General features: G+C 41.7%; 1 protein-coding gene across 11 annotated transcripts in view; it reads left to right on the forward strand.

The window, feature by feature from the left end:
• LTBP1 (latent transforming growth factor beta binding protein 1) overlaps positions 1-20,294 on the forward strand; it is a 369,687-nt gene that overhangs the window by 317,782 nt on the left and 31,611 nt on the right. For 4 of the 11 annotated variants that reach the window (XM_074378704.1, XM_074378707.1, XM_074378706.1 and 1 more), the window contains 2 exons: positions 9,225-9,350; positions 12,737-12,880. The exons of 3 other annotated variants lie outside the window; for them this stretch is intronic. In XM_074378704.1, the coding sequence (XP_074234805.1) occupies positions 9,225-9,350; positions 12,737-12,880 (270 nt within the window). The remainder of the gene's footprint in view (positions 1-9,224; positions 9,351-12,736; positions 12,881-20,294) is intronic. 4 more of the 11 variants (XM_074378705.1, XM_074378709.1, XM_010967631.3 and 1 more) reach the window with 1 other exon arrangement.

Below are 20,294 nucleotides of genomic sequence, written 5' to 3' on the forward strand. Positions count from 1 at the left end.
TGTTTTGGTTTGCTTTGCTGTTTTCAATTGTAGCTGCAGTTGTTGAAAATTGCTGTTGTTTCCTAACTTAAAATATGTGTATACTATTAATTAATAATTATTATCAGCAGCATTTTTCTTAAATTTTTTTTATTATTTCAAGCAAAACACTTTATTTTAAATACAACATTCTTATCAATTGGAAGGTAACATTTCTTATCAATTGTAAGAAATATTTAAATGTTGCAAGTTTTTCACTGTGTTTTAGAATATTTATGTCTGCTCTACTTTCGCACAGGTTTACTTTACTCATTGCTGTTAGGGTGCAGAATATACTTAGGTATATATTCAAGTAGAATAATTTTTTCCTTTCATATCTTCAAATAGTTAATTGCAAACATAATTTTTCTGATTTTAAGTGTAATATGTGCTCATTGTGGAAAACTTAGAAAATGTTGAGAATTAAAAAGGAAAAAAAAATCATTTATCAACCAACCAGTTAATATTTGGTCTGATTCTTTTTTATAGTTTTCAGTATTTAAGTGTTAAAATAAGAAATTATACTTTTTATCTTTACTTTTTCACTTAACATTTTATTATTTGTATTTTTCTGATATTTAAGTCATCTTTAAAATTTTTGACTGCATAATTCTATCATATGCTTGTACCATGTATTTTTAAAGATAAGCTTCTAATTGTGGAGAGAGACTCTGTCCTTTGTTGCCATTGCTGTTTATTTATGAAAAACCTTGTGTATAACCATTTTTTCCATCAATGATCATATCCCTGCACTAGCTTCTAAGACATTTAATTACAAGATCAAAGGATGTAAGCAACTTTGAGTCTTAACAATGTATGTGACCTCCTTGCTTTCCAGAAATGTGACACCAGTTTCTGCTTACACCAGCCCCCAGTGCAACCTCCTCACCCCTAACAGTCTCTCCAAAAAGAAACTCATGTTTAGATTTTTATGTTAATTTGATAAGAAAATAATACTTCATTTTAATTTGCGTTTAATGTTAGTGAGGTGAACTTTTTATACTTATCTCCTTTTTTTCCTGAGAAATTGCTTTTTGCCTATCTGAGGTGTTTTTCTAACTGATATATGTGTATTAAGGACAAATATGAATGTTTTACAAATATTTCCCCCATTTTTTAATGTGCCTGTTAGTTTTATAGAGCTGTTCTTTCATTGCTTTATATTTGGCCATTTTCCCTGTTCTGTTGTGATCAATTGTATACTTACCTGTATTTCTTATAGCATTTTATCTTTGTGGTTTTTTTTTTAATTTAACTCTTTTGTACACTGGGACATAAAAATGAGTGTTTTCTTGCCCATCAGTTTGTCCTTTTATCTTCATTCTAGAAGAGTGTCTCAAGTTTGCCTTTGAAAATTCCAAATGCAGGTTCCCGCATTATAAATTGTACTTTTTAAACTGTCTCCTGGGCAGCTTTATTTTAAGTGTTGCTTTCAGATGAGATGGAAACTAACAAGGTGACCAGTTGTTTTTCTCGCCCGGCCCCATGGTGTCAGTGGTTCTTTCTCCCAGGAGCTGTGGCTGTGAGTGCTTGGTGCTCAGCCTTGCGTTTTGGTGATCATGTGATGTACCATCAACATTAAGATCTTCATAAGAGTGAGGTGCAGGAAGACTCTGTGTGAGTAGACACACTTTTCAACACAAGGTTGGATCAAAAAAGCTTCCAGGAAGCTCCAGCTGAGTCTTAAAAGAGTTTGGAGGGCAGAAGAAAGTTATCTCAGTGAAAAATACGACCTGAGAGCTGCAGGGGGAGTGTTTCCTGGCCAAAGAGTTGCCACAAGCAAAGATTTGGAGACATGAAATAGCACATGGGTTTAGGGATATAGTAAGTAAATTAGTTTCAGTTGAATGCTTGAGAGCGGGGGGAAAAAGTGATGTGTAAGATACAGTTCAAGAGGTAGGCAAAGGCTGGATTGTGGAAGCCTTGCCTTCTTTGGTATTAAACAGTATTATGTTTAATGTCACCACTGCACACCTGTTATGTGCCAGACTCTGTACAAAGCTGTGGACATACAGTGATGAGCAAAACAGATATGGTCTCTGCCTTCTAGAGACTGCAGTGCAGGGCGCAGGCAGGAAATACACAAGGAAGCTTTGCAGAAAGCACGTGACCACCGATCATTATGCTGCTGCAAAGGAAAGAACAGAGTCAATGAGAGGAAGGAGGAGAGAAAGCTCATTTATTTCACCTGAACGGTCTCTGAAGAGATGGCATTTGAGGAATTCGGGGGAGAGATGGTGAAGCCTGAGTAAGGTTGGAGGGAGGGGGCGAGACTGGAGACAGAACAAGAGAGAAAATCAGGGGCACAGGGTGCTCGGATGTGGGGAGGTAATTGAGGATGAGTCCTGTGTCTTTGGATGAGAGAACTGAGATGATACTGTCTGTGATGTTAGGGTGGTTTTCCATTAGGGTCTCTTTAATGTTGTCCGTGTACTGATTGATTAAAATCAGAGCAGGGTTTTGGTTTTGTTTCTCGCGTACTTCTAGCTATTTCCAGAAATCAATTGGGAGGCTGCTCTGAGTAATTTTTAAAGAATAATTTAAGTAAGTCTCTTAAAGTAGTGAGTTTCCAGGCTAGGGGAGAAAACTGATCTCTCCTTGGCCAGCCTTATTTTCCAGAATTTATGTCCTAGAAAGTTGGATTTGAAGTAACTTGCTCTACCTCTGTCATTTCTCATTGCTTGTCTGAGACTGTGAGCTTCCACAGTGTGCTGGTGACCGTGAAGGTCTGCAGGTTTCCTCCCCACCCTCCTCTGCCAGGCAGCGGCGTGGCCGTCACCCTTGACACAGGGGCGTCATCTTGGTCTGTTTTCTGGCTCATGCCCATTTCCCAGAACAAAGTTATTTTCCGTAAAACATAAGGCCCATATTCTTCAGCCTTCTTGATGTTGCCAGACCTCAGTGGACCTGTTTTAAAAGGCTCTTTCCATATCCTTATTGTATTGTCTGGACCATCTCCAAATCCAGTTTTTAATTTCCTATTGGCTAAATTTTATTTTATTTTTTTTCTTTAGGCCTGCGCTCATCTTCCGTTTATTCCTGGCTTCTCTCCTGTGCTGTGAGAGAGACCTTAATCTCTTTTGGGCAGCAGCCATGCCATTTAAAAACCCCTTCGGGCAGCTATTCAGCTGTTTAACATTGTTCAGTCCCACTTCTTGGCCGGGATCTACTGTCTCCTGGTCTGCTTTCAGTAAGGAACACGAGGGCCATGTCTCCCCTGAAGCAGGAACCCTCCATCCCTTCCAGTGTCAGCCCCCTTTCTTTGGCTTATTCTCCTAAGATTCTGCCCAAATAATTAACCATTTCCAGTTGGTTGGGAAGCCTGGGCCTGAACACGGGGGTCATTTTCGTTTTTCTGAGAGCTCCACAGCACCAATGTGGGACGTGGTCCTGGGACCTTCCGTGACTTGCACACCCCTTGGCCCTTGAGGATCTCCTAGAAAAATAGCATCTTCAGGATCTGCAGTACCTCCGATACTCAGATTCCAAGTGTGATGATACTTGATGGCAAGGCCTGGTTAAAGGACAAGAGGAGGGTGCTTGAGTAAACTGTGAGTGAGTATTAAGTCGAGGAGGGTGTGTTGTGGCTTCCATCTTTGTAATGCACACACTCCAGTATACTTGATGGGTTCACCATTGGGTTAGTTCTGGTTATCCTCTCCAGCTGACTTTTATCACCATCACCATGGTGGGAGGCAAGAAGACATGGTAGATGCAGCCAGACTTTGATTCAGAAAGTTGTTCCTTCACTGGGCTCTGCTCCTTTGCCAGCTCTACCGCCAACTGACTGGGTAACCTTGAGACACGTTACTTCTCCCCTGTAGGCCTCAGTTTTTTTGCTTCTTAAAATGAAGGAATTGAACTGGATAATCTTCATAGTCCCTTTGAGTTGAAGTGAACCTTATCATTCATCCAAAAATGCTTTGATGACAAGAAGGCTTTTTCTTCCCAGCCATGCAAGAGCTGTGGAGATTTTCCTGTGAGTGATCCGTTACCAACAGTGACCCCTGTTCCCATCACCTGCCTCTTAGAGAGTCCTGGCAGCGAAGGCAGGCTCATCAGAAAGCCCCTTCCTGGAGTAGGTGGGTATGTCTTGCTCAGAATAAGGAAAAGGAAAGTCAACAAAACAGAGGTCAGAGATGTTAAGAAAGTAGGAAAAAGATACTTTTTTCTTAATTCAAGACAAAACCAAAAACTGAGACAAAGAAAACCACATCATTTAATTGACAGAACATACGCACAGACCTTCTTCCCCATTTACACAGGCGATCTGCGTATAATATGGAACACCTGATGGAATCATTGAGGGTTTGTTTTGAATTCCGTGGTTGAGGTCTTTGAACACAGTTTTGTAATTTGTTGGTTAGTAAATAGGTTTATCTGACCCTGGCCCCTTTTGGAAAATCCTGCCTCCTCTCTATGATTTCATCTCATGGCACGGTTCACTTTACCCAAGTGAGAGGGTGATCCCAAGGGAGCATCGCGGGTACACGGCACCTGGTGGGAGTTCTGCTCTTCTGTGTAGAATCTCTAATAACAGCAGGTTTTGAAAAACTGTTGGTTCATTGAGAAAATGGACTAAGTAAAAAGCCTTTGGGTAAGGAAAATTCATCTCCCAAATAAGGCAATGGTTAAGACTCTCAAAGTGTGGGCCTGTCAGTCATGGACAACACTGTTCCTTTAAAATTAAGCCCCTGGCAGCTCCGTTCGCCCAGGACTATGCTGTATTGCTCTTTCTGACATTTAGGTAATCTCATTATTGGAGAATTCACATCAGTGATCTGCTCTCTTGGGTCTATATAATTCTTTCTTGAATTAATTTCCATTGAAATGATAACATTTGTAGGTATCTGCCTTGTTCAATGAAATGTAAAGAGCAAAAACTTGCATGAGAAATCAGCTCTCACGGTCGTGTACCCAGCTCATCTGGGTTGCCCACTGCAAGACCTCTGGACAGCCGCGCCTTCCTCACCTTTACCACTTAGCAGGTGGACGGGGTGACTGGTGATGGCATCATGCATGGCTTTTACAGACGCCTAAGCAGAATTCTGTTAGTTATTTAATAGAATTCCCTTTAATTACGCAAAAATAAAACCTGCGGTATTTGGATCATTCAACATTTCATTTAATATTCACAATTCAACTTCAGCAAAAATGGGATGGGTTTTGCTCACCCATTTAATGAAGTTTGCATCTTAGTAGGGCTTTTATCGTAACCTAATGATAAATTTTCTTAACATTTAGCTTTATTCTTACAGAGTTAATCTTAGTTGTAGCAGTTCTTATAATTGTATTTACAGACAGGACTAACAATAGAAGAATATCTCAGAGCTAACATCATCAAAGAAAGTTCTAATGAAATCATGGGCTTTTAAAATACAGGTCATTAGTCAGAGGAGCGAAACAAACAATGTCCTCTTATTAAGCTATTGCCTCATCTCATTGTTGAAAACATGAAACTGCAGAGAGTTACAGTATATCATTGTCATAAATTATTAGTTGTTGAAGAGCTAGTCTCCAGGCATTTCATGTTATTTTTTCCTACTCATTGACATCCAAAATATTGCTCATCTAAACTTCCCCTGCTAATCACTATTACAGTAAGTCTGAGACGGCAAGACGCCCAGTAATTCACAACCAGCTCAGGATTTGTTCACCTTAAGGTCAGTTAGTCAGTTCCTGAGCTGGCCATCGTTAACCATTACCTGTAAGTGCATGGAAGTAACAAAAAGGAAAGCAAGAGATTTCATTTCAAGATTCTGGACTGAAAGCCACCAGGTTCCTACGTGCTGCTTTCTCTTTGTCCTCTTTTGCTGTCCACTGTCCCATTTTATAGGGAAATAAGTTGCTGGTGAGGGTTAGTTGAAGGTTCCTCACCCCCAAAAGTAGCCCTGATAAGCACTGTAGTGGCCCCAAACGCTCTGGGAGCACAAAGCAGGGGCCCTGACGTCTGCCACACAGGAGGTACTGCACAGCAGGTGTCTCTGGGGCTGACCAGGAGCCAGGGGGAGTTTCTGAGCAAAGCAGGCAAAGGGGAGAATTTTTAGTGGAGGCAGGGGTGTGCGTGAAGTCAGTGAGAAATGAAAGAGTATAGAATTTTCAAAGAACTTGAGTACACATCATCATAGGGCTGGAGTGTAAAATGGGAAGGAGGTTGGCTAAGAACTACGGCCAGATGTGTAGCCAGACACCAGATGATGAAGGGGGCTCTGGGATCTGTGTTCTGCCAAGGAGAGAGGTTGGTACACTCCAGCCACAAAGAGGTATTGAGTGTTGCTTGGCAAGGTACTGTCCTTGGCAGGTTTGCGGTTTGGTCGAGAATGGATTAGAGAGAGGCAGGCAAGACTGAAGATAAAGAAACCAATTAGGAGTCTGAGGACTTTCAGGAAAGATGAGAGGTATGATACGGGGTGGGGGGACAGGGAGTAGGAGAGAGGGAAGGATTGACACTGAGGTTCATGGTGGGGTTACAGGCTGGGTCCTCTGGAGCAGGGAACGCAGGAGAAATGGAGGTGAGTTGAGGAGGAGCATGACAGTAAGTTCCCTTACTACGAACATGTCCAATAGGTATTAGATAAATGGTTCCAAAGGACAGAGACCAACCCTTGAGAGAGACTGGGAAATCATTAGTATATAAGCGGTAATTAAAGCACTTCTGAGTTTCTTTCCATTCCCTAAATCCTGTGGTTCAGTAAATAACATAATCTCTTCAACACATGCCCATTTCAGGAAGTCTGAAATTAGCAGTGTCCTGTGTGAAGGGACCCAATGAAGCAGTGCAGTTACCCTCCCATGGTTGTAATTAGTCAGTCCCTTGTGGTCCCAGCCTGATGCTGACTTTGGAAATCCATCAGAACAGATTTATTGAGGGTCTTCTCTGTGGTGAGATGCTGCAAGAGAGACTCATTTTTTTTTCAGATGTGAAATAATTTCGTGGAGTCTTGTCAAGTTGAGGTGAGATGTAAATACAGAAAAGGAAGGATAAAGGTGAGACACCCCACTAAGGTCAGGAAGGGAAATTTAGTAAATAGACAGTGAATGTGGTTTTAGGCTTGGTACATTGGAGACGGTAACAGAGGATCACACGGTAATGATCAAGAATAAGAAGGATCCCGGCTGGAGACAAGAACTGGGGGTTCATGCCAAGTAAAGTCTGGAGAGGGCGGAGACCAGAGGAGACGGGAGTCCTGGGGAAAGAGCAGATCCCAGGGAGGGCCCGTCCAAGCCCTGGCGGACAGCACAGCACCTTCAGGCTGCCAAAGGGTGAGCATGAGCCATCGTGGTTAAAGGTGGACTGAGAGTAGTATTCTATCAGGGGTCATGAAAAGGGAGGTCAAGGAGAAGGTGTTGGCCAGACATAGAGGTCAAGGGTGACAGTGACGGACTGGAAGATGATCATTGAATTTAATGGTGAGTTGACCATTGGTGGTTTTTCTCAAAGGGGTTTTGTGGGATAAAAATTCAGAAGGACAGATTGTAAGTCCTTAAGGGAGGGGGAGGAGGAGTTGTTGGTAGCATGTACACTTCCTGTGTTACATGCCAGGCAATGTTCTGAGCACTTTACATGTGTTATTTTGTTGAACTGTCATAGATGTTCTAGGAACGCACCAATGTTGTTAATGTTATTAGTATTGTTACTATTTCCCTTTTCCCTGATGAGATATATTAGGAAATAAAAGCAATGAGCATAGATAGTTCTTTTGATACATCTTGCAGTGACAGAAAGAATGAGCATTTTCTCTAAGAGATCTTAACATTTTTGAGGGCAGTGAGGGAAGGAGCCGGGGGAATCACTGAAGATGCAGGAGAAGGATAAGCAGGTGGGACTAGAGGGAGAGGAGACGGTAGAGATGGAGAACGGGCCCAGCCTTGAAAGGAGAAGGGACACAGTTTTGAACTGAGAAAATTAGGAAACCTTTGTAGTCAAATTTTACAATTCAAAAGTGAGACAGTCTCCGAAGTTACGCTTGGTAGTGTTGGGAAATCTGGAAGAGAGGCGAGGGATCTACGTGCATGCATTTTCTTGAAAATTTTTTGCCTCGGCGTTAAAAATTTTAGAAAGAGAAAACTCAACTTTGTTAGTATGAACTCCCCCAAACTAAATTCTGTCGAGTGCTATTTAACTTGTCATTTTCTTGATCATTTGTTATGTTACGTCATTATTTGAACATAAAAGTAAAATCTTCTTCATGTGCATTTGGATGCAGTAATTTCATTTCCTCTTGACGGTTTCTACACAACTTACGTTTGGGGACTGTCTGGTCCAGAGGCAGGGAAGACAGGGAGCTTGGATGGTGGGAGTGTGCGGCGCAGCTGTCGACAAGGAGAATGGGGATGATGGGGATGCGAGGAGGGGGAGGAAAGTGAGTAACTGTGAAGATAAAGAAGGACTGTAGCAGATGGTCCATTTGTAACTTTACAATTGAGACTGCTTTTGTGAGAACATTTTTATTAGTGGGGAATAAAAACATACAACTATTTTCTCATCAAGCATATAAAGAACAAAATGAATTTACAAGTTGGCCCCTGGCTCATCAGTTGAAGCAGCACTGACATTTAGGACCTTGCATGGCTATAACTTGGTGACAGGAAATCTTGTGACTATAATCTCTCCTCTGGAGTAACTGGGACTGGCTGGCTACACTGCTGATTTCATCAGGCCCTTTCTCTCCCTGACCTCGCTGCCCCTCTCCCTTTCCCTTCCGCCTCCTCTCCTTCCTTCGAGAGAATGCTGTTTAGGCTTGACCGAGGTTATCTCTAGGGTTCAGTAAATCATTGCCCAGGCAGACCAATGCTTCCACTCCCCCCCCCCACCCCCTAGTTCTGCAGATAGAACTACTGGCGTTTACTGCAATCCAAAAAGGTGGCAATACTTTCACTGTTCCCCCAGGAGGAATATACTCTCCTTGCAAATAAGAGTTGAAAACATGTAGAAAACACTGACCACAGCCATTGCAGCCATCATTTCAGTTTGAAAACATTTCCTGAGGAAAAGTCAATGTTTTCTCATAGAACCCAGTATTTTGTCTGTTGAGACATGTTCATCAAAACATTTTATTTGTATGTAAAATGTTTGAAAAGTTCGTTCTGTGTAAACATGATCATCTCATACTGACCGGGGTGTGTTGAGCACCTCTGTCTACCCATTAATATCTGGTGTTTGTCAGTCTGTGTTTTGTGTCTCATGCTCCATGTCTTTTTTGCAGATATTGATGAATGTGTAAACAACACTGTTTGTGACACTCACGGGTTTTGTGACAATACGGCTGGCTCCTTCCGCTGCCTCTGTTATCAGGGCTTTCAGGCCCCACAGGATGGGCAAGGGTGTGTGGGTGAGTTTTTAGATTTTTTCTCACCGCCATGTTTCACATCTCCCCATTGAAGAGAAACATCAACCACAGGAGAGATTGGAAGCAAGGTAATCGGGACAGAATTTCATCATCATTTGATCTTGTCATACAGTTTGAAGATGTGCAAAAAGATCCCGTGGCTTCTGAAATGGTTGAGGACATTAAGAAATAGAGACGCATAACTTAGGATTTAAACGTATTATTAAAAAGAGCATCTGTTTAAACTCTTAGCTGGGTATGCGGAACGCTGCAGTCCCTCCTGCACAGGAAATGGAGTCTGGTGTGCGGTAGATCTTGTCTGTCTTCAAAATGCACCTCCTTAGGCAATGCGTTTAAGGAAAAGCGTTGGCAAGAGTTTCTGTTTCCAGGAATAACACCCGTAAAATGATGCTTTGGATTGTGCAACCATATTTCTTCAGTCTGTTCTGGGATTGACAGAGCTGGAAGGAATCTTGAATATCATCAGATGTCCGAGAATATGGTCCAGCACATGCTCACATGGAAGAAGATACCTTATATTTCAAGTTCTGATCAGCCATGATTTCTTTAAATCAAATTCATTGTGAGACATATTTGCAATTAGAATAATTAAATGTGAAAGAAAGGTTATTCATTTCAGAACTTGACAGATTACAAGGCTTTTTCATTATTCTTAATTAAGAAAAACAGCTCTGTCCATTACATGACAGACAACGTTTGAGGGGGAGTCAGTAACTTTTTGGTGTGGAAATTTGTAATTAAAGGATCCATTCATTTCCCATCTGTATTAAACTGGGAAAACAATCTGTTTGGAAGTTTACTGATAAAATCACTTGAATAGTAACTGCTTTTAAGCTAACACTGTTGTAATCATTTGTTCCAGCCCCTACTTTAGTCTCCTTTGCGCTAAAAAATACAAGCGATAAAAACCATCTCCTATTCCCTAAATATTTTGACTTAATAGGTCATGTGATCTGGCCCCCACTTACCTTCTCAGCGTCACCACCTGCTTCCTCACCATGTACATTCCTGCGGCATAAAACTGCTTATGGTTGCTCACATAACTGGGAAGTTACTAGGCTGCTCTTTGCTCCTTCTGCTGGGAACATCCTCCTGACCTCCCCTTCCCCGAGCCTAGATTCATCCTGCTTACTCCTGAAGCCGGAGATTAGATGTCACCTCCTCCCAGATACCATCCCTGCTCCACTTCTCACTCTCAATGCTAAGCTGTGAGCCCTCCACCTGCTCCCAGAATACTTAGAGCAGAATCTGTTGCCGTACTTAACAACCTTTTTTTTTTTTTTTGCAATAATTTAATCATGTGTGTGCTGCCTGTAACTGCCTTGTCCAGTGTGACCAGCTCCATGTGACTGAGAACTGTGTGTGTGTGTGTGTCCTGGCTGCGCCTCGTGTTCGGCCTGTTGTAGATGCTTAGTAAATGTTAACTCCTGAGATATCAGATGCCCAACCACTGAGCCCACATAGCTCCTGAGCCCCTGGTTAGTGTTCATCTCTAACCAGCCAGATGGTTAGAACCAAACCTATGTCAATGTTTCATTTCAGACCATAAAACACCACCCTTAGAGAAGAAATAGCTCTGACCATTTAATGAACTCAACAGGTGGTGGTATATTTTGTCTGTTGAGGCTCTCTTTGAAAAATATGCACGGAGCACCTGTCATATGCACCTCGCCACACTGGGTGTTCTATGGGGTTTGAGTTGAGTCAGCCCTCTGGGGCCAGCTTTTGGCCACTCTGTTCCCTCTGCGAGGACCCTGGCTGCCCACCATCCTCCTTACGGTCTCTTCCTTCAGACAGAGCTTGGCTCTGATGGCCTGCCTCTGCCCACCCCTGCGCTTCAGGTGCACTGTTCCGTGCTTTCCGAGCGCTCTGCACTTCCACTGCCAGCACTTATCCTGGCCTGTACGCGTGTCTGATTGGTTTCCCTGGCTTGACGGTGAGCTCCCTGAAGGCAGGAGCTGGGCCTGCCTGACTCATCATTGCTTCCCCAGTCTGACCCACAGGAGTGAACGAGAAAACACTTTTTGATTGAATGAATGCAGTTTGGTAGGAGAGATTTCAATAGCCATGGAAATAATACAAATTAGAAAGTGGAAAATTCCACTTGACATTTACCTAAAATTGATAAATGCAAACTGGCAAATTTCTAAAGTCAATTTTTCTGGCCTAAATTATGACTGTCTAGGTGGATTAAATATACCAACTCTCTGCTTTACTTTGTCATAAAATCTTTTTATAAGCAAAACTCAGCTCATTGGATTTATATCTGTTTATATACAAAGTGAAATGGAAACTGAGGTAATTAACCAAATAAGTCAAGAGACATAAACCTTTTGTCCAATTAACTGGGTATAGCAAGTGAAAATAGTATTTTTTTCTAAATGATTTGGATAATTGCTCAAATGTTTAACTTTGTATAAACCATGTCAGAGTGTGCTCATGAAAGCTAATGTTTGTACATGTTTAGTCATGTTTAATGCATAGAATACATGAGCGTTTCAGATGTCAAGTCTGGTACTTTGTTTAACTGGGCACTCATGAGTAAAATTTCTTCAGAGGAGAAAAGGTAAAAAGTAGTATTGGGCAAGGGCAGGCATAAAATTAGCCTTTCTTTCTGGCTATGTCCTTGCATAATATTGAATAACATTGACTTATCTGTGAGTTTTTTGTGTTTCAGTTCAGTATATTTAAGTACAAAAGAAAAACATCTAGCAAAATAGAAAGTACACTGTGGAACACCAGCAGAGTTTTTAAAGGCATAGTGAAGTCATTGAGAAGCTATTGGACGGATTTGTTTCCCATGAATGATTAATGTAGCCCCGTGACTATTTCCAGGGGTCTTCCCTTCACTTCTCAAAGGGATACACAACCTGAATCCTGGTTGTTAAATTAGGGACATTTTGGCTGCTAGGGAGCTATGGTTTTAGACATTTGAGTAGATTGAAAACAATTTCTGAAAATGAATTTAAAGAATTCTATGGTTTCTGAAGTGCCCATGCTGCTAATTTTCCTCAAATTAAGAACTGAGAGAAGAGTATCAGTACTTAGGACCTCATTATGTCCTCAGGGAGGAGAAGATTAAGCAGTCAACGTGTACATGCAATGCCCGAGGTACAATTCCAAGGTGTTCCTTAGAGCCGGAATTGGAACTTGAAAACTTCGCTTTGCATTTTCATAGCCCTTTCACACAAACCAAAGCTTGCAGCCCTGCCTCTGGGAGCCCCTTCGCACAAAGAGCAGAAGGGACTGATGGCTCCCTGGGGACCCCTTGTGTCCAGCAGACACTGCCGGCCCTGGCACAGCTGGTAAGACAAAGAGCTGTCAGGAGTGAGGAGCATGTCTGACTTGATCTGTGCTCCCTTTTCCAGATGTGAACGAGTGTGAGCTGCTCAGTGGCGTGTGTGGGGAAGCCTTCTGTGAAAACGTAGAAGGATCCTTCCTGTGTGTGTGCGCCGACGAAAGCCAGGAGTACAGCCCCATGACCGGGCAGTGCCGCTCCCGGGCCTCAGGAGGTGAGTGGCACTGTTGGGCTGGAGGGCTTATCTCAGGGGCCTGTCCCTACCCCGTTTGGGGGCGAGACACTCTGGGAGTGAGGGAAGAAATCACCAGATATTTTGGCACCATGCTTTTTCTGGAAGCTTCCATGCTTTTTCTGAGCCTGCCTTATCACTGGAATTAGGATGTGGGCGATGACTGTTGAAGCTAGCTGGCTTCTAACGTGCTTTCCAAGCTGGAGACGCCATGGGTAGGGTGAAGAGCCAAAATGATGAGAACATTGGCTGGGAATTGCCTAAAACTCAGAGAGCCATCAGCTCAGGGTTTAATATGGCAACATCTCATTAAGTTGCATAATTCTTCTTTCTTGGCCCTTGGAGAAACGTATCTTGACACTTCTCTAAATTAAAAGCAACATATAGACCTCTCAGGATCTACAAAGGCTTCCTTCCACTTGGAATTCTTAAGGTGTTTTTTTTCCAGAGTTTGGCCCTAGAGAGTGGCTGTGTCATCATGGCACGAATGGGAATAGAGCTGATAGCTTTCCAGATAAATCCATCAACTTCCAGATTACCCTTTTAGGTTGTGCCATGTGGCTATAGTATGGTTGTATTTTGAGGAAAGTAGAAGACTGACTGGCCCTTAGAGACGCAAATAAAATGAAACAGAGACTGTGTTACTGTCATGCTCAATCCTGGTTGATTGTATCCATGCTTCTGAGATAGCTTTCACTATTCCTCAGTAGGGTACCCTTGTTCTGTGTGAAAGGCTTCTCTTTGCAAGTAATAGGGAATAAAATATAAAAAATACTTTCATCTGCACACATTTTTCTTCTGAGGCGAGGGGTGCAGAATTAAATGTACAGACAGTCATTCAGATGGCTAGGAAGGGGAAGAAAGAATGACTGGAGGGAGGGGTTGCTCTTCATTCAATGAGCACCACCACAACTCATGAGCCATAAAGAAAAGACTTTTCATCAAAAAAACAAACCAAAAATCAAAAACCTGACTGGCCAATAACAGGATTAGTTAAATAACTGCCTTTTTCTTATTTGTCTTTGGCTTTGTAGAGTAGCCCCTTCCCTGCAGTCTTATTTTGACTTAAACGATTTGCATCTAATTTTCTATAGTCATTAAGTGATCTCTAGGAAGATTAGGCAGCCATGATAAATGCATATGATACAATGTCAAGTGAAAACTCCAGTGATCATAATTTGTGGAGGAAGGGAAGGAAAGAAGACATAAAAAGATAATTTTTGGAATTAATGGTAATTTTAGCTTCTTCCTTTGTTTTCCAAATTTTTGTAATACTTTAAATTGGAACGACCAGAGTTCTGGTGTGCTCTTTCCCAACTGTGTAAGCTTGGGCATGTCATTCAACATCTATGAGTTTTGATTTTTCTGAACTGTAAAACAAGATTTATATTTACTTCACAGAGTTGTATTTTTTTTAAATCACATACATAAAAGCCATTTGTTAATAACTAAGTACTATATGGAGTATTAAAATGAAGTATTACAATCCAAACACATAAGGGTTATCTATTCCTCTTCTTTTTGTGATCTCTTCTGAGTTGGGGCCTTTTAACTAGAAATACTTCTTTTTTCTTTTTTTCTTTTATTTATTTAGTTTTTATTGAGGTATAGTCAGTTACAGCGTGTCAATTTCTGGTGTACAGCATAATGTCCCAGGCATGCATATATATACATATGTTCATTTTCATATTCTTTTTCCTTAAAGTTTATTGTAAGATATTCAGTATCATTCCCTGTGCTTTACAGAAGAAATTTGGGGTTTTTTAATCTATTTTCATATATAGTGGTTAACCTTTGCAAATCTCAAACTCCCAGATGTATCCCTTCCCACCCCCTTCCCCCCAGTAACCGTAAGATTGTTTACCATATCTGCGAGTCTGTTTCTGTTTTGTAGATGAGTTCAACAAATCCTTTTCTGATAGAATGTGTTAGTAATGTCGAGAAATGGTTCGTTCACTTCACATAGCTTCAATTATGGGACATGTCTGGGGTCCTGAACTTGGCTCATTTCTTTTTTTAGAGGTTAATGATGCCTTAATAGGATCATGAGACCATCTGAACCATTCTTGGTGAACTAGACTGGCTCACCCGTAAATTGCTCCTTAAAACGTTACAGTGACTCTTTTTGTAAGCCTTGTTCCTCATCTCCTATTTTTTAAAGTTTTTCTGTGACCAAGTCCCTAATACCTGCTTTGCCTTTTTGCTCCCTTCATTTCCTTGTTCTCTTGTTGAGTGACTTTCTGGAAAGTTCTCCCAGAGTTCACAAAGCACTCTCCTGCTTTCGCAAAGAACTCAGCTTGGTAAAGCTTGTCCACCAACAAATACATAGTTTCTCTTTCCTCTTAACATTATATCTGATCCTTTAATTTCTGGATTTGTTGCATATTTTCCCCATAGTTCTCTGGCTTCTGCCAAAATTGTTTCAAACATACTCAGTTGTTTTATTGGTCCATGTCAGTATAATCTGCTGTAGTAACTTGTGGAGCTTATTAATTTGTATAGTTCCTGGCAACTCTGATTTCTACCATACCTCAATTTGTATGGTTCTTGGCAAACTTGAATTGATTATATGGAGTCTTAAGATTGTCTGTGATGACATCTTCATCTTAGCCATTGTCTGTCCATGTCCTGAGAGACAGAGCAGCTATAAACTGCAGTAAGAGCCTCCTCCCTGACTTCATCAGAGCCAGTAATTGACCAGTTGTTTGAAAAAGGTGATTAAAACTGGAAATCATAAAAAAGAGAATGTCTTTTAAATATTTACATTTTAATTTAAAACCTGTAATATACATTTATTCCCCAGTCTCTGAAAAAGGGCTGAGTTCTGTCTTTGAGTGAAAGTCCATTTGTATTCTGCATGACTTGTCTTGCATAAACCACATCTAGTAAGCATGATCTACATCACCTACTTGAAAGGGAGTAAGAATTGAAAGGCCTTTTCAAAGTAAATGAGTGCAAAATCCCTCTAGATTTTTAGTTTTTCTCAATTTTCTACAGTTGTCTTATCCACACCTCCTTTGATAGCATTTTTCCCCCTAATTCAACCTTAGTCTTTCTAAAGCTTTTACTTGTTCTAGAAACAAGTCTTCTACTCACTCATATTTTCTTGATTTATGTACTATTTATGTAATTACAAAGATCAATACATTGGCACAGAGGGTTTGAGAAGAAACACAGCAGGGTCTCGGTCAGCCAGCAAACTACTCAACACATCAGAACAGAAGTGTGCAGACCCACCCGAGAACAGTCAACTGGCTGTAGGCCTTCCACCTGCTCGTGGGTATAAGCCAGGATGTTTTTCTGGGTTGATCGAACAAGTTGGTTAAGTGGAGGCTGGTTAAAAGTGTGTGTGTCTTTCTCCCGTCAAAGAAGCTGCTGTTACATGGAACAAAACATTTTGTACCAAATTGAAGTTCAAGTTTTTATCAGGGACTCAAGCTAGTTTCATTATACACATGTTAGACTAACAGCTCGGATCTCATCCTTCCTGGAAAGTAATTAAGAAAAGAAAGATAAATTTGTTACCCAGGCTATAGTATTTTCGCTTGGCTGTAGAATTTCCCCAGGGCAGCAGGCATTCCGACAAGGAGCAGCAGAATAGTTATCAGAGGTGGTGTCTTACTGAGAACAGACCTGGGACTATTGGGTGGATGTCAGGAAGGCAGGTTTCGGATCAGTGTGCAGATGACATTTCTAATAACCAGAGGTAGTCAGCACACAGCTGTCTCATGAAATCGTGGGTGTTTCCCTAGTGATGTCCAAGAGCAGGTAGGACCCCCACTGGCTGGCAGAAGGCCTCCTACTTCCAGCAGGATGTTGTCCTAGGTGACCTTGAAGGTACTTTAGAACTTTAATGACCTAGGATTTTTATTTCTAAACTACTTCTTGGCTCCTACCTAATTTTTTGTTTTTACGTCTGGTCTGTTGTTTTCACTGCCTGGGCCTTTGGCCACTCATTTACATTGCTATGCATTGCCTAAAAGCACCTGAAACAGAAATCACTAAAAAATGTCCAGGCCAGACCTCTCATCACCTATGAGAGCGTATGGATGTGAAATATAGCCTGATTTTTCATTTCCTCAGTGCCTGTGATAATTGCTCAATAACAACTTTATGTCCTTGGGCACTCTAAAGGAAGCAGTCAATATTTAGTCTTGGCAACTGCAGCCTTCACACTTTACCCATAATATGCTGTTCCCTGCTTTGATTGGTGCACAGAGGAGACTATGTGGTAGGAACTGAATTTCATTTTTATAATAGAAGATATAATGAAAAGAAAAAGATATACTATTATTAATGCAGCTGTTCCTCACTTTAAGCAAAGCTGATAAACAAGATCAGAAATTATAAGATGTATAAATTGGAGTGATTATTTACATCATAAAATATTTATTCTTTACAAAATTCATGATAGTGTTTCCTTAAATACCAGTTTTCTCTAATATACTTAAGAGCTCATTCTCACATCACAAACTACGTCCTAGACTGCTACATCCAGAGACCACCTCAGTGTTCATCCAGCCCAGCTCCTTCATTTACAGGTAAGGAAGTCAAGGCCCAGAGAGAAGTTCTAAATGTTATTCTTAGGGTCATATAGCTAATTCTTTGCAGATATTGGCCCAGAAACCCTCTTCCAGGATCTTTCCACTTAATTCTACTTCTCAAGGCCGAGGACCCCATGACACCACATTCTCCTAAAAATTGGCTTCCTTTTCACTTTATTTCTTTGTTTTGCTCTCATTATTAATGTGTATTCTTAGAAAATTGGCAAATACAAAAATGAATCAAGAAAGAAAATCCCCTGCAGTGTCACTGTCCAGGGATAATCTGTCACCATTTTGACCTCCAGATTCTTTAAATGGACATCCTTACTCCCCCAACCTCCGTTGAACCGTCTCCCATTTGATCCTCAGTACACTGAGATCAGGCCCTCAGACCCCTCATCTGGGTGAAACGTCTTCCTCTTGGGTCATCAGTGACGTCTGTCTGCTCAAGCCATTAGTCTCGTGTCTCACTCCATCTCTGAAACAGTCAACGGTGGTTTCTCGTCTTCCCTCCCCATTCCCCTTTGATGGACTTCAGGACATTACTCTTCCCTTTGTCCTCCTACCTTTTGCACTGGTGTTTTTCTGTCTCATTTTAGATTCTTTTTCAATCACCATTTCGTAAATAATGTCCCGGAGAGTTGCATGTTTAGCCCTCTTTTTACTCTATCCTCCTGGGATATTTTATCCTCTTCTCCGGGTCAACTATTACTTACATGGTGTGGGTGGCCAAGTTACTATCTTCTGCCTTCTGAGTGCTACACTTCTGTTCCCAGCTGCCTATTATTGGACCTTTCCCCCAGGGTGTCTTGTAACGTCTCCACATGAAATTATCCGAAACCAAATTAATGACTGTTCCTCCTCCGACTGTTATTCTCCCTGTGTACACTCATTCATTGCCGAACATGCCATACTGGAAATCCTGAAGTCACACTTTAATTTTTCTCCCTATCCATCCAAGCCCTCATCCTGCCAACTCTGCCTCAGCGGTATTCTTCAGACCTCTCTCTGCGCCTCTGTTACCACGGCCCCAGGCATCCCTTACCTGGACTGTGGCTGGCAGCAGCCTCCTGACTTCTCTCCCTGCCTCTCCTCCATTCCTGCTCCATGCTGCTGCCAGTTCACATTTTCGAAACAAATCTGGTTTTAAATCCTTAAGACTGTCAGCTGCTTACTACTGCCTGCAGCCTGAAGTCCACATCCATTAGCTTGGTAACGGGACCCTGTATGCTCTGTCATTCCTCTTCGCCTTGCCTGGAACCCAGCTCACCGCTTAGCACAGTGCCTCACCTATGGCAGACACTTGGTACCTACTGCACAAAATAGTCTCCCTGCATTCGAGAATGTGTTCCTTCTGTACCCCTTCGTCTAAATCCTAGCTAGTCCTGTAGAATAAGTATTCATTTTATCAAAGATATAATGGACCACACCTAGTGGAGGAATGATCTGCTAACACTTCTAGGTGGGAGGCTACTTCCTCTATGTGCTTTGGTTAAATTACAAGCAGAGCAAAAGGAAAAAAGAGCAGCTCCCTGCTGTCAGGGCACACATTGTGCAAATCATCCTTGTGGTTCTGACAATTGAACTCAAAAAGCGTTCTTGTTCTCTCTTCCAAGGGAGGTCCGCTACAGGTTTTGTATATGTACATTTTTTTTTAAAGGCAAGAGACCATATATATCACTCAACTGTTATATTTGGCAGAGTGGGTTTTTTTTTTAATGTGTTTAGTTAACCTGTAAAATAAATTATCATTGAAGGAGTTTTTAAAAAATAATTTCTGATTGGAAAAAAAGACCTTTGGTAGGAAAAAAAAATTAAAGACAGTGAAACCACAGAATTTAGAATGCAAACATTGTAAAATGCCATAGAACTCTTGAGGTCTTATTGTGTATTTGTAATGGATCTATACCATGAATGTAGGTAAAGCTGAGGAAAATATGTTCATTTGTTATTTAAAAAAAGAAGATCAAGTTTCTTCCCACCTTCAAAGATAATAGTGAGAAGAGTTTACTACCAAATCATGCTTTTATTTTTATGAAATTTTCTGTTTGCTGTGTATAGCACCTAAAATAATATCAGAGGTTTTGATAAAGAGGTGCCCATATTGAATGAACTGACATATCAATTGAACAAAATGACAGACTTGAACCAGGTATATATAAATCATTTTATCTTCTTAATACGAGAGACACCCTGTTGCATTAGAACTGCATTTGGGACCCTAGAATTTGCTACAGATAAGGCCTAAGGAAGAATGGTTTGTACAATTCCGTTTAAGTGTTCCCAGACGGTTTGCTTGTGGCGGGCCCTGGCCGTGCCCCTGTGCGGCTGTCATGACGGGGCTCGTGCTGCTGGGGCGTCGCTGTTTCTGGGCGCCGTCGCCGGACGTGCTTCCTGTTCCACCTCATGCAGAGCTGCGGCTCCGGTTTTTCTTCCTCCGCGGCGCTTTATGCTGCTTTCAGGAGCCGCCTCTTTCACCCAGATATGCCGGCTCTTCTTCTCCCGTGTCTGGCACTGTGTCCGTAAGTCAGACTTTCTCCTCCCTGCGTCCTCTCCCATGGCTGTTCCTCTCCCAGGCTCACTCTTCCCAGTTTCTTCTAACTTCCTCACCAGGAAAAAAACAAAAAAACAAAAAACAAATAACAGAACCAAAAAAACCCCTCGCTTCCACCTGGCAAGGTCCTGAAGCGACTTTCTTCCAACAGACACTGGCTTTGTCCTCTGCTCCCTCACCTAGGTTAAAAACACAGCTATTGCTTGTCCCCATGTTAATCATCCCTGCCTTGTTCTCATGACTCGTGACTCCTTCTGCAAACCACCTCTCCCCTCGTCTGCTCTACCCACAGTCCTAA

Source organism: Camelus bactrianus, chromosome 15 (assembly GCF_048773025.1).
Source record: "Camelus bactrianus isolate YW-2024 breed Bactrian camel chromosome 15, ASM4877302v1, whole genome shotgun sequence".
Lineage (NCBI taxonomy): Eukaryota > Metazoa > Chordata > Mammalia > Artiodactyla > Camelidae > Camelus > Camelus bactrianus.